The following is a 15045-nucleotide window of genomic DNA, read 5'->3' on the forward strand; positions in this document are numbered from 1 at the left end:
TTCATCCGCTTTCCGAGCTGCGCTTTACTCCTAGATCAATGATAAGCACGAACTATCCGCCAATCTCCGCTTGACATCCGTGCCTGTGATTTGCTCGTGTCGCCCCCTCTGTGGTGCGCTGCTGGAACGAGAAAGTTTGGCATCGTCAATAGAGCCACCGCAAGGTGTCGCGACCAGTTTGGTGACGTACGTAAATACAAAAATGCTGGAACAAGAGAGAGCGAAAGGCGGAGGCAGGGAGTGAAGAGGGGCCCCCAGGAATTTCATAATGGCTGGCAGTAGCAGCTTGTCATAACCAGTGAATGTGAAATAGGCTTTTTTGTCCACATGTGTCAACAACCCCAAGCGTAGCAAGCTGGCGTCCTAGTCCTCCGGCTGAACCTTATGCGGATCTTACGTACTCGACATGGCATGTCCCGAGTCGTCGGACTGGTGCACAGTACTACTGAATTCTTGGTGAGGTTTGCGGTCTTGCTTTATGTCGTTACGGTTGCGCTCGACCGTCGCCGTGATGCTTGTTCGTGACGAACCCGGCAACTGCCGGCATCGAGCCACGCGGAGTTCAGAGTCAACGTAGCGTGGCAGCGCGGGTTCAATAACACCGGTGAGCTTCCGTCCGTGCCGTGATTACAGCGGCCTCCGCCGCGGCGGCAAGATTTTTTCCAAGGTGAGGAACCGCTTCGGGGCCAATTCGCCCTTTCGCTTGCGGTTTCTTTCTTTCTTCCCGGAGCCGGTCCGGAACGGTTTCTATTTCTAATAAAGTGACAGGGCGTTCTTAGTTTTCCTCGCAAGAAAATCTCACGCTAGCGAAAGTTTAAAGCAATCGTCTTCACGGTTTGGTGCGCTCAAGAGCGAATATTACGCGCTGCCTTCTTTTGCTCGGCTGAAGTAGGGCAGCGCTGGGAGATGCTCCCGAGCGCCTGTGATCATTAGGCGGTCAACGCAGTTGTACAATGTGGTGCGTTGTAGGAGAAGATGGGAGCATAGCTTGTTCCTGAAGCGAAAGCTCTTCGCTGCTTTGGCTTCCCTTCAAAACATTCCCTGAGTAAATGCTCTTCTTTGTGGACCACTGACAGCGGTTGCGAGTTGTTCGGCATTCGATATGCAAACGTATCGACTGCTGTTATTTGCCTGCCCAGCTGAAGCCAGTGAATTTGTTGCAGACAACACGAATTTTTCAATAACCGTTACCGAGAGGTTTGAGTATGACACTGCCGGGCGCTGTTTGACAGCTCGATAGTCCGTATGGCGGGCATTTCAAAACGTGTTTTTCCTCCAGAGGTATCTTCAAAATTGGAATAATATCATGGCTTCCGCACTTTCGCGAGACCTTATTGATTTTTCATTTTCAAATTTAGAGCCATCGAGCTGCATTTTTGTCGGCGTTGAAATCGCGGAGCAGTATATCTGTGGCGCTGTTCCGTCTCGTATTGATCCGGAACCTAATAGCACTGTTTGTTTACGCTCGATAAGTGCCGTGTCTTCTGAAGCATCGAGCTTATACACATTGATCGCAGCACATGTGGTCATTATCCCATGTCGCTTTTTCAGGGACTTGTGTGTGCGCGCCTTGTGAACTCTTAAACATGGAGCTTAGGAAGGTAAGCGTTGACTTTTCTCTTGAATGACGATCTTTTGAAGCCTGCTTTTCTTTTTTTTGACACAGTTCCGTCTTTTGCTGTTTTCAGAGCCTAAGAAGAAAGTTCTCTGGAAACATACGGTTGGTGTATTACATCCTTCACCGTCTGTCGTCAAAAATGTGTTATGTTTTAATTAACATTTAGTTTTTGTAGGTACATAAAGTAGTTGATTCCTTCAGCAAAGCAAAGTCATAGTTAAGCATTTGCCAGATAAGTGTTTCATGATTATCAGTTCCTAATTGTGTGCCCCAGTGCTTGAGCAAATCCCCTAATCTATGACAACTTTTGTGCACATACTAGAAACTCTTACACTGATGACACATTTCTCCATCTCTCATCTCAATAACATGTCACTTTCTAGCTGTGAAAATAAAAAGTGTTTCAGATATGTTCATTCATCTGCCTCATTATGCTTCAAAGGTCACGTGTCAGACCCTGTGCACAAGTGTTTCATAGGCAGTTGCAGTGCCTATCTCTCTGTATTGTTATTCATCTTATCATCTACTACACCTGTGATCAAAATAACGGTCACCATTGCATGGCACAAGTTATTTGCATATAAGCTACAGTGGGGCAAACTCGTGCCTTCAGTGACCAGTGAGACTGCCAACATGACACTATTTTTAAAGAACAAAGTCCAGACATAATTTTTCTTTTGTCACAATTCAGTAGTTTTCATGTTACTGAGAATTTTCAAGCAAAGTGCTGAGTGCTTTCTAGGCCGTCAAACTGTGGATGTTTTATGGAATAACAACTAGTGCTTGTGCAAAACTGTGTAGGTTGGGTCAGAAATGAGTGATCCGAATTCTGAGCTCTTAAGATGGAGCACAACATATTTTTAATTTTTACAGGTCTCCTGTTGTCAGAAGAGACAACCAGGCGGAAGTCGTAATCAAGGGCTGGCTCTACAAGCTTGAAGGAGCAACAATAAAGCAGTGGAAAAAGCGCTGGTGCATTCTTTCAGACTACTGCCTCTTCTATTACAAAGGTTTGTGAACGAGCTTTCTTGCTCTTTAACCCTGTAACTCTGTACTGACATTAGCATCGCACATCACAAGGGCAACGCTGTGTGTACCAATATTGGTAATATTTACTTTTGTGAGGAAAGTAATATAAAATCCTGGCAGTATTATGGAAACTGCATTTCTGAAAACCTTTCTCAAATCAGAAGCAAACTGTGGCCTGCCAGTGGTGTAGAAAACATACTGTAAGGTCACTCACTCTCTTCAAATGGTTACCATTCCTGTGAAACAACCAAAAATTCTTCTACATCAGCAGGCGATGGAATGATATTGAATTTTGATATTGATTTAAATTTATATAGTTGTGGATGTGCACACTGGTTTATTGTTATGAGGTGTTCAGAAATTAGCCAGCTGGTTTTTAACCATAAAGTCACTCTGTTTTTCTCGGTACCTCTTTATTCTGTTTTCGTTGCATAGACTTGGAGTGTTAGAACACGGAGAACTAATTAAGACTGGCCCATATCGATAGATTACCACATTCTAACGACAAAGGCACTACTTTCACTAAAAACAGAGCTTTCAGAAAGGTCAAAAAATTAAATACAGGTGTTTCCATCACCGGCCGATTTTGCAAGTGAGCTGCATGCATCTACAGAGTTTTTTGTGTGTGGCTGGTGAAAATGCCACAAGTTTGAATTGAGTAGCAAGAAAATTTTTAAATGCAATTTTTTTATCCGGGCAAACATCTGCACACCCAGAAAGAGCCTTGAATTGACTTTTAATAAGAAGAAAAATTGGATAGAGTTTACCCCAGTGTCCCACAGTGCTTGAAAGGAGCTTTTGACAGAGTGACTGGTTTTAGCTCGTGCTCACTCTAATCGCATTTAAATGCTAGTTGTGAGCCATGTGCTGCATTACTGCATAACATAATCGTTCTGTGCTGTCAGACACCACTTTGCCAGTGTCGGGTTTTGTTATGTTAGTAGTAACGTACTTGCTGACATTACAACTTATGATAGTATTTCACGCCATGCAACATTCTTAATGAACTAAGGTTTAGCTTATATCACTTTCTTTTTCCTGAGACCTCGCTCTCTTTCAGGGCATTTTGTTTTGCTTGCATCCTTGTCGGGGAGGGGGCAGGGAAACATTGCTGACTATTAAGCAATGTACAAATGGTGTCTCTTTTAGGTTCTGAAGAAGAAAAGTGCTTGGGATCCATTCTGCTGCCAAGCTACAAAATCAGACCATGCACAGCTGATGACAAGGTTTCACTGAAGCATTCATTTGTGGTATGTTTGATGAGAAGCTTGTTTCCTTTATTCTTCTTGTGTTTTGAACATGTGCTTTGAATTTTTATTTTACCCTGGAGCAGTCATTTTTGTGATGTTGCTTCGAGTTTGGGCCGTTGGCTGATTCGGTTTGATGCATTTTTAATTGACCCCATTTAATATCTCAGCTGCTTTTTCTAATAGGAGTGGCCGCCAACCTTAAGAAGCTCGAACTTGTGAATCGGTTGTGAACTGTTGCCATGAATTTATCTCTGTCTGTTTTCTTGTGACACAGCTTTCAGAATACAAACTGTGTGTCTTATTTCCTTACTGCCATTGGCAGATGAATTCTTGAGGGTTGTCTGAAATTGTCTATCTGTATAGGCCTATTTGCCTGAGCACTAGTACTCGATTGGGTAGAAAAAATTTTTGGTAGGCACACAGCTTGTCATTAAAGGTGTATAGACAAGCGTCAGTCCATGATTTCGCGGAGGTGTGATGACGTTGGCAGTGACTTTCACCATGTAGGCAAAAGGAGGAACCGTCCGCATTCCGCATGCCACATTTACTTGTTTTTTTAACATAATTCGCAACATACCAACAATTTGTAGTGTGGCTGGCTGAGCCGTATGGCAGAAGAAAGGAAGGGGCATAAGCAACAAGCAGCAGCACAGGTTTGCAGGACAGTGTGGCAGGTTTTCTTCTCCATATTGAGGCATAACATTTGTATACATGTCTCAGTATGAGATATTTCTCTGCAACTGCTAGTTAGCTTATAATTTAATTCCTTCTCTTTTGGTGTTTTGATTCAACACTTGAATGATGGCTTTGACGTCAAAGATGGATTTAGGTGATGTGAGGAATAAAAGAAAACTTCATTATAATTTCTGATACATCATTTGTTGTCGTTATGGCTCTTGAAGGTGGCCATCCTAAGTGTTGTAGTGAATAGAATGACGTATCAGTACTTATATTGCACTTTTTGCATGCCTCAGATGGCCCAAACCCACCTTTGACGTCACAACCATCATCTGGTTGTTGAAACCAAAGCCGAAACAACATTAAGAAGAAACTGAATTATAAATTTTCTGTCATTCTTTGAAGAATACCACCAGGGGATCCATGTATACAAATGTTTAACATCATTAAAAAGAAGAAAACACGCAAGCAAAAATTTGGTTTCTTTAGTCCTTCAAAGAGCGGCATTGTGTATTGTGTTGAGTGCTTGTATGGGTACTTTTGTTTGGGCGAGTTGGTTCAGTTTTCATTAAAGGAATGAACTTCTTGTGCACTGTCTTACCGTTACGTCTCTTTTCCTCCTGCTTTTTTTTTGTGTAAGCTCATTCTATTAATGCTTGTATAAGAATTGCCGAAGAGAGCAGTTCTGTGAACACTCTCACAGAATGACTAAGTGATCACTTTTCTGATACTAGTTATCGTAATAATCATCATCATCATTGTAGTCATTATTGCCACAAATAATTTGGCATACCGAGAGAAGCATTTTGGCTGTGCTTTTGGTGTCAAAATGGAACTATGCCCATTCAGTCTATTTCTTGGGCATATTGTGTTTAGTCAGACATGTCAGCCAAAATGACGCCGCTTCAGCCTTTACATTTTCCTGCAGTGAGTCACTGTTCTAAATAAACGCTGTGGCATGTGAGAGCAAGAAGTCACAGAAAGTGGCAGTTGCATGGCACGTTTTGGCAGTTGCATGGCACGCTTTTTCGGTTTCAGCATATATCTTCATGCAGCCATTTTATTTTGCAGGCTGAGCATCAGAACACCAAAACGTACTATTTCGCTGCTGATAACAATACCAGTATGTGCCAGTGGATGAATGCCATGTCCCTTGCGGCTCTCATGCAAAAGGACACTGAACGAAGGTGAGGCAAATTCGTTTGTAGAAAGTATTTAGCTACAAGTAAAGGGTATGTTATGCACTTTACAAGTGTCATTTGTGAGATCTTTGGAGTACAAAATGGTGGAATTTTCTTAATTTGTTTGTCAGTAATAAGGCAAATGGGCAATATTTTGCTGTTAGGAGTAATGTACTGGAAGTTATGATGATTTGATTTCAATGGTACAAGGGTGGCTTGGCTAAAGAGCAAGCACCATTGCTAATGAGGTGCTACAAATAGGGAGTACATCTCTGTAGGCCTACAAGAAAGAAATTTGCGGTGAGTTACCAAATTATGAGCAGCAGCTCAGTGACGTCCTTCGAAATGGAAACATGTAACTGACATCTCTGATTAGTACTTGTATGTGGGGTTGCAGCTTGGAAGCTTATGAAGAAAATGGGGAAAATGATGCCATTAATGGCACAGTAAGCAGTGGGAAAGTGCAGATGTAACATCAAGGGATAAAAAAAGAGCAGTTGGGATTTAAGATCAAGTGCAAGCTCATGATACTTCAGCTGACATTGGGAAAATAAAATGGAGTTGGGCACTGTATGTAATGCACAGAACAGTCAACCACTGATGGTTTATTAGAGCTGAGGTTCCTAAACTGTGTTTCATGGAACCCTTGGGTTCCTTGGAGTGCTTTTTTAGTTCCCCAAGCACCTGAATTCATGCATGCCTAAAACCCACCCCTTTCTTCCTTCCTTTTTCCTTTTACCCACTTTATTTTGAGACTTTTACCTGTGTATAGCTGACTGTTTTACTCTGTAGGCTGCCATTATTACTTGAATATAAGCATTTCTGAGGGACCATGTGTCTTCATGCTGATTTTTGCATGCATGTTAGGCAGGAAGAGATGGAAGCCAAGGCATGTGGAGGTCCTCAGCGTCATTTAAAGGTCGTTGGAGTGGTAAGGTGGTAGAAATTTTTGGGAATAGGGTGAGCATAGATTAGGAGTAACTGGACGTCAGTTGCAGATGTCTTTGCCTCCCAGTGGACTTAACCTGGCTGATCAAGATGACGATGATCCATGCACTTTCTCGCACTATGGATCATGAAGGGCATCATCCTTCACAGCACCTACTTGAAATAGTCACGTGGTTGAAAATAGGCAAAAAATGTATACCACTGTGGTAGGTGGTGGTTCAGTGGTTAGGATGCTCGACTACTGAGTCGGAGTACCGAGGTTCAATGCTGAACATGGCACCCATGTGCTGTGTGGTGTCATTGCACATTAAAGACCCTCAGGTGGACTAAATTAATCAGGAGCCCTACATTACAGCATCCCTTATAGCCCGAGTTGCTTTGTATTGTTAAATCCAACTTACCATGCCATTTTCAGCTTGCCTGCCTGTGATTTCCATCTACAAGGAGTCAATAAGGAAACGAGAGTGTTGTAGTGTAGGAGTTGAAGGTGTATGTCATTTTTCTTCTCGCAGCCGCCAAGCGCTGCCACCACCACACGGACCACAAGCTGCAGCCGGTGGTGCCCAGGGTTTTCTACCTCCCGACTACCAGTTCCCACAACATGTAGGGCCGCAGAGACACGGCCTTCAGCATCACGCTCAACGACCCTCCGATGAGTCCTTCGAAGTTGAGGCATACTCTGCTGGTGCAGTTGCCGACGGCCATTACTTGGGCAGTGGAGATCAGTATCCGTGCTCCTACACCCGTAGCCCCATCTACGACCAACGCCCTGCCCCACCTGCCGCTCCACGACAACGGCCCTGCCACCCCGTGTATGCCAACGCGCCCCCGAAGCCTCTGCGACACGGTGCAACATCGCCAAATGCTGGTGACAGTTGCAGCGGTGGCGGCGGTGCCTATGATGGTTACAACAGCTACGAGGGCTACGACTTCTACGGGGCCCAGGAACCTTTGCCAGCCTACGCGGGACGGCCCGTTTCGGCCCACTACGGGGACAATCTGGCAAACTCAGTGACAACTCACCAGCTGATGAGACCACGCTCGGCCGACTTCTTGGAACGGGACGACGACTGCGGTGCAGACGACGACGGGGAGCTATATTTTCGAAAGAGGAGCGCTCCTGCCATTGCTACAAAACCTCGCCCCAAGTCGAGCATGGCTCACTACGATTGGGAAGATGAAGAGGAGGCACGGGAATGGCGAGGACATCAGCAGCAACAGCAGCAACAGTGGAGGTCTCGCACTATGGAGACTGTGCCACAGTCGAATGCATTTCATGACCAACCACAGTTCGGTGCAGCAACATCACCAGCCAAGATAGCAGGTGCAGGTGGAAGCCCTGGGAGTGCAGTGCAGAGCAAGAAGGCAGCTCACGTGAGTTCCTTTTTGCAGCTAGTCAGTGACTTTTGCTGTGAAGTGACATCATCTATGTCAAGCAGAATGACCGTTCCCATTGGTTCTTTTTCGACCTACCTGTTCTGCTGCTTCCACTAAACAAAAAAGTATAGTAGATTTCTGTCGCATTTGTTTCACAAACAAAGGTAAGCAGCAGCATCTACTCTTCTCTGATGAGTGGAAGGATCATCTATGTGCTGCATCCAGCTATGTCCAAGCCATGGGCTGTGCTCTGAAAACTTGACAGGTGCCAACATGTGCCAAAAAGTGCATTCAATAGTAGTGCCCGTATCGTTGAGCCACGCAGTACTTTTGATTCCAATCTGTGCATAAATGTGTTTGTATCTGCTTTTTTGCATACATCAGCCTTGCAAAGCCCCTAGACGGCACGACAAATATTTGCGTATATATGCATGTTGCCTTAGAAAAAAAAAATGCAGGCAGATGCTTGAATGGTCTCATCAGCTGGTTAGTTGTCACCGAGTTTGCCGTTCCATTTCATGGCTTGGTGCGCATCCCATTGCCTCAAAGTTACACCAATTAATTTCGCTTTATTTTGGCTGGCTTTTATGGCTCGCTAATGATTTTTTATGCTTTTACATTTGCTGCATTTACACTTTGCTTTACTTTGGCTGGCATTAACACTCTTACATTTGTTGCGTTATACACTATTTCACCTTACTTGGTGTGCTGCATTAGATCAGCCAATGTCCCAATCCAACACCACATGCGCTTGCTATTGTGATCGATCCACGTGAGATGGAGGGTTCAGCTTCCTGATGCAGTCCATTCATGTGGCGGCATTCATAATGCTCATTCATGGCCTCTGTTATTGGGCAGCATGTCAGGGCTCAGGCAGGTTTAAGTAAACCCTGTCTTGATGCCCGAACTCGTAGGCCATGGCTCATATGTAGCTATAGCCCCGTCTCATATACTGAGATGTGGCATGTGGCACTAGCTTATTTACTGTCATCATCAGTAACAGTGTAATTTTCCTTGGGCGTTAATATCAACATCTTGTTGTACATTCCTTATTAGGGGCCATTCTTGAGTCTTTTGACTGACGTAGCTATAACTTCGTGCCGCAACGCCACCGCAACGCCGCCGCAACGCCATGTACCGCAACGCCACCGCAGGCACTTCGCTGTTTCGCATGATTTATCATTTTACGTGAATGCTTGCTACTTGTGCGAATACTCATAAAGATATTCAAATTGTATTCAGTTCAGTTCTATCACTATTTGATTTATATCCGATTGCAAGCAGAGCTACACTATTCATATTTGACTTGCTAGCAAAGCTGCACTATTTATATTCAGTTCAGTTTATTAGGGGGCTAACCGCATGGTAACTAGTTTCATACAGGCCTGCAAACTGCTACGCTGACCTGAAGTAAAATAAAAGAGATTTTCAACACGCTTCTTGGTGAGAGGATCGAGATGCAACAATTGCTTTGACATGTTTACTGCTGTCAATCAAACTTTGTTGAAACAGTTCATTGCATTCATCATCGTGATAATCTGAAATAATGTCGGCTGATGTTTAAAGACATCATATAATGGTCACTGCCAGTCATCCATCACGTGGGTTCTTTCCCACCACAGTCAGTAAGTCATGTGTTCCTTCCATACTTGCCAGCATAGCGGTTGCCAAGTGGTCTGAGCGCCCGTCTCGCATGTGGGGGGTGTGGGGTTTGATCCCTAGTGCCGCTGGGTACCCACCGGTGATACAGTGGGTACAAGCTTTCCCCTGGCCTGCTGCCGGGCTTATCTTGAGTGAAATGCTTGGGAAATGGGTTTTTGAGCCCACTTTATGTAATGAAAACTACCTTGTGCCATGACGCTCTTTAGCAAAAGCTGTCCTTGCACCATAAATATTTATCATCACCGTCACCCTCTGTACTTACTGTTCCATTTCCTCATCACGTGTACCTATGCTCAGTGCAATCATTAACCTCTACCTTTTATTTATCATTTCCTCCATCCTTTCTTACTCAGTACTGGTCCTTTCTCTGTGTGAACCGACATTCACTGGTTCCATAGAACACAAACATGTGCTCTCATTGTCAAAAGTAACCAGGCAATGGGGTTTATTTCTTAGCCGTGTTGTAGAGTACTTATTGCACCTCTTAAGCTCGAATTCTGTGTAATACAAGGAGAATCCTTGTTCTCACATTTTCAGACCTCCTGGTCTATACGGTCGTCTAAGGGCTCAACCGTACGCATGATGAACAGATTTCATTGCCTGGTTCCCTTTGGCAAAGACAGTACATCAAGTTCATTTTCATTTCAGTTTACTGTACTTGTACTGGGTTGTTGGTTCGGGGTTCTGCTGGAAGACAAAACAATGTCAGATAGCTCATCCACTGCTGGGCTCAGTGTTTTCACTGCATTAAACACCCAACAAGCTGGAATGTATGGTGATAGGCATGAATATGGGGAGCACGTAAACACGTAAACTGTGGGACTAGATTGCGTGACCACTGGCTTTGCTTGTTGCTTGCACTGTTTTTGAGCTCTTTTTCCGTTTTGCAAGCGCAGGTGTTTATGATTGAATAGTTGATTTCAAGCTCTTCGTGCTTCAAATTTCTGTGACTTTTGACTTTTGCTAGCAAACAGTTTGCTTTCTCTTTTGCTCTCACCTTCATAAGTTGATTGGAACACACTTTGACATTTCAAGCAATGCATAAAAAAGTTCCTAGGTTGGACAGTGTGGCAAGCTATGGAAACGACCATGACAGGGGTAACACTAGGAGACAGGAAGAGAGCAGAGTGGGTTTGGGAACTAACGCGAGTGTATGATTTCCTTGTTAGGTCAAGAGGATATGGGCATAGCCAGTGCATGTAATGTGGAAAGCTGATAACTAATGGTTCCTTGTTTTATCAGGGGGCGGAAGACAGTCAGGTGGATGGTTGCGATTAGGAAGATTGTGCGAATAGTGTGGAGGGCAGTGTTAATTGGAGATCAGTGGGAGAGGTCTCCATTACACGGTGTACATTGCTTGGCCAATGCTGCTGCTGATGATGGTGGAAAACCTTTTTTGTGCTTCCCTCACTGGCACAGAAGGAACAGTCTATGAAGAGGCTTTTGGAGTGGAAGCAGCGCATGCTCCAGTCTCCCCTGTGCAAGAAACCCGGCCAGCAGCAGCAACAGCAGCAGCAGCATCGTCACACGGTGCCTTCTCCTCATGAGCTGCAGTCGGCCGTGCTTCGCAAGACGCCCGTCCCTTCCAACTCGTCCTCCTCACTGCCCCCTGAGCGCCCCCCACTGCCCGAGGAGTATCGAAGGCGGGCTTCTGAGGGCTCCCGGCCTACTGACAGCTCACCAGGAGGCCAGTTCTTTGCCACAGAAGCATTGCGTGGCACACCTGTGGGCCGGGCACAGGAGACGTTTGCGCCACCCGGACCGGACCTGATCCGTAAGTTTGCTTCCCTTTGCTTGTTCTTGGAAACTTTTACTGCAATAGCTGTTGGTAAATCTTGCCCCAGTTTTGTGGTGTAGGTCATCCACACATAAGATTCCCCACTCTCATACCTCGATATTGAGCGGATTAGATAAGTACACCAAACACATAAGCACTTTCCACTCCTCGCCCCCAAACTAAGCCCAATTTTCTAAAATTCCTCCCATCCCCTGTGCCCGCTAGCACTGAACATTCAAATTACAGACTCATAACTGTCCTTTGAGCTTTTTAATGAAAGATTTCATGTTTGAAATTTGAGTGTGCTTCATGACAATTGATAGCAGTGGCTTCAGTGAGCCAAACTGTTAATTATAATGTCGAATTCTCTAATAGTGCTCTTGAATGCCAGAAGGGGCTGAGCACTGGTGTAACCTTTGCACAATACGTAGTGCTCTTCACGATGCACTTACAGCAGCCTCGAGAAGGCTGGGAGAAACTTGGCAGTTCATCCTTCTGCTACGTTGTAGTACGCTTACCCTGAAGTAAAATCGTTTAGCCTCTCATGCAGCCATTTGCCATCACTCTCGTTCCTTTTAATGCAGTCAGGAAGAGGCTTTGGTTAGGTACTCTGACTCCACCCAGAAATCATGTCTGGCTTACTGATTTGTTTAGAGCACTTTGCTTACTTTTGGGACTACACTAGCTTAAATCTTTTGCTCTGCAAAGCGGAGCTTTGATCTGCCAAGAGCTTGTTGAGCTACACCTTTTCTTATATGCATCATACTTGCAGCCACTGTAAAAGGTGCGCTATGTTTGCCACTGGGTAGGAGTTGTGTTGCAGCATTGTGTTACTATATTCTCTAATCCTATCATTTAGCTTAGTGGATAACATTGTTTCTTTGCACAGGAGCTTAGGCTGACTTAGAGTGTTGTGTAATGAAAGCTAATGTAGAAGAGCTGCCTCCATAAGCTAGGTGTGTGTACTTCAGTGTGCCCTGTCTACCGTACAAATAGAGCAAATTCGTTTATGTCGTATGACGGCATTTGCTCTTCTAACAGACTTTGGTGGCGAGGGACAGAACTGTTTGAGTTGCTGAAACCCAGGTTCCATTTCACGCTTAGTGTGCAATGTTGTGGAAGGTACGCAAGTAGTGCGCCCACAGTAGCATATCACTCCATGGCATATCATTCATACTTCTTGAAGTCTCGGTGAGGGTTTTGACGAAACCATGGAGTAGTATAAAATGACATTTCTGGCATTGAAAATCATGGTCAATGCAGTCAGGTGCTTAATACTGAACCCTCTGATTGTTATTTCCACTGATGGTGAACTACTTTTTGGATGCAGGTGGAATCGGAATGAATAGGTGTGCTAGCCATATATCACTCCATTGCATGTCACTCTTATTTCTTGAGGTCACAGTGAGGGGTGGAGGTAAAATGAAGTGTAGGACATTGCCAGCCATGGCACTTGAGCTCTGTCACTGTACTTTGTATGACAGACTACTTTTTGGGTGTGGGCTTAGCCAGCACAAAGGGGGAACCTAGCTTTGGCATTGTTAGATGCTCTGTTTGAAACTTCATACAGTTGTCTCTCTTTAGGACGAACTTGAAGGAACCATGAAAATTTGTTTTTCATATCGGAAGTTCACCTTAACAGAAGTGCCCCCAAAATTAGATATGTGAGCATGCTAGGTGTGCATGCTGGGCGTGTATAAATATATTTTACATTCAAACAATAAATTAAATGCTCTTGCATTTAGAGGATAATTGCAAATAGAGCATTTATTGCACTGCTGTGCATGAAGTGAACTGAAAAGTGAGGTCATGAAACAACCTTGTGTTGTATGCTTGAAAACGGTCTTGTTTCATGGGGTCACCTTGTATCATGGTCGCTGAAAAAGTTCGTCTTCACGGAAGGACACCAAAAATAATGTCTTAAGCAAATTTTTTTTTACGTTGAATCCTGTCAGAAATCAACCGGATACCCTCACATTATTCATCTTATCCGTACCCTCACATTATTCATCTTATCCGAGAATATATCTTAACTGAGTTCATCTTGATGGGAATTTACTGTATAATATGTGACAGTGTTGTGATCGGCCATTGTGCATGGCTGACTCAACAGCAGAATAAAAATTACATTCCTTATCTCTTGTGTAGGCGGCCCTGAATACAGAGAGAGAGTGCATCATTTAGCTTCCAGATTTATGCACATTGCTTGATATTGTGGGTTGCATTGCATTGACTCATTTGTGACTGATGAATTGGTGATGTCTAGTAGGTGCATATTGTTGTGGTGTGGTGCAGTTATTTGGTTTAAGGAGTATGTACAGACACCAAATTTTTGTTGCATGCTTTCTTCTTTGTATACATAGACATTTGTATACATGAATCACTATGGGGTGTTCACCTAAAACCTCTAAATAAGTTATAATCAAATTTTTTTCTCTCACCTCTCAGTTTCAACAGCCGAGCGGTGGCTATGACATCAAAGGTCAGTATAGGTCATATGAGGCATGAAAAAAACTGCTATATAATCGGTGCTTCATCGTTTTGTTTCACTATAAAGCCAGCCTGCCTCGAACCAGAGTCATGAGTGAAGAAGCAGCGATTATATTGCAGTTTCCTTCATGCCTCACGGGACCTATACTAACCTTTTGATGTCATAGCCTTCGTTGGAGTGTTGAAGCTGAAACAGACGGGAGAAGAAATTCAGTTATAAATTATATTTAGCTGCCGTAGGGAAGTAGCACATGATGATCCATGTACAGTGACGTCTTACGCATCTTAACAAAGAAAGCATGCAACCACTATTTGGTGTATTTTCTCCTTTAAGGTTAGAACTCAGAATAGCCTTGTACTGTTTCCTTGTTTTTAGTACACCTCCCTGTTAATCTGTCTGTTTAGGTAGTCTAGACCTGCTGAAAGTCTCTCATCAGGTGGTGGAGCAGATAGACTTTTTGTCATGAGACTGTATATGGTACTGCCACACAGGTTATGTTTATTTTATTTTGCTTAATACGACATACATTAGTAAATTTCTGTTCAGACATGAGGCAGGTGTGTGAGATGCAGTCCAGTGTACTGCCTGTAGAATTTTATTTTTTCTTAGAGTGACACTATTGACTGAAGAGCGATGTGAAATACGTGTTGGTGTATTGAATAGTGGCCAGCTGTAAGCAGCAGCATTTGGTTTCACAGCCAGCAACCATGCCTGCTTGATAAGTAGTTACTCAAGTTCGCTGAATTGTCTTCCTTGTGGCTCCTCTTGATTGCAGCTAGCAGTGCTGCTTTGATCTGGATTGTGCTGCATTGAAGTCTGTGAATGAATGTTTAGTGAAGCTATCTTGCAACAAAAATTTAGTGCCAGCACATGGCGATAGTAAAAGCAAAGATGATTGTGAAAAATTTCCAGCTCGTAACAAGATACATGTAAGCTGAGTTAAAAAATTTCACTATTGGGATCATTCATTCAAATGACATTCTGGTTCTCAAACAATGTAGCAAATGAATGGCATGAACTGAGTGGGGCAGGTG

The 15045-nt window shown here is 43.9% G+C and overlaps 1 protein-coding gene across 3 annotated transcripts in view; it reads left to right on the top strand.

Moving 5' to 3' along the window:
* Positions 1 to 231: 231 nt before the first annotated feature.
* The window catches only part of LOC144128437 (uncharacterized), a 50833-nt gene continuing 36019 nt past the window's right edge, over positions 232 to 15045 (top strand). For 2 of the 3 annotated variants that reach the window (XM_077661835.1, XM_077661837.1), the window contains exons 1-8: positions 246 to 667; positions 1552 to 1601; positions 1689 to 1720; positions 2492 to 2628; positions 3797 to 3897; positions 5647 to 5762; positions 7217 to 8078; positions 11163 to 11517. In XM_077661835.1, coding sequence (XP_077517961.1) covers positions 1587 to 1601; positions 1689 to 1720; positions 2492 to 2628; positions 3797 to 3897; positions 5647 to 5762; positions 7217 to 8078; positions 11163 to 11517 — 1618 coding nt within the window. In that variant the 5' untranslated portion in view covers positions 246 to 667; positions 1552 to 1586. Of the gene's footprint in view, positions 668 to 1551; positions 1602 to 1688; positions 1721 to 2491; positions 2629 to 3796; positions 3898 to 5646; positions 5763 to 7216; positions 8079 to 11162; positions 11518 to 15045 lie in introns of all 3 variants that reach the window. The other variant, XM_077661836.1, reaches the window with a different exon arrangement.

The sequence above is a fragment of the Amblyomma americanum genome, chromosome 4, assembly GCF_052857255.1.
Source record: "Amblyomma americanum isolate KBUSLIRL-KWMA chromosome 4, ASM5285725v1, whole genome shotgun sequence".
In the NCBI taxonomy this organism is placed as follows: Eukaryota; Metazoa; Arthropoda; class Arachnida; order Ixodida; family Ixodidae; genus Amblyomma; species Amblyomma americanum.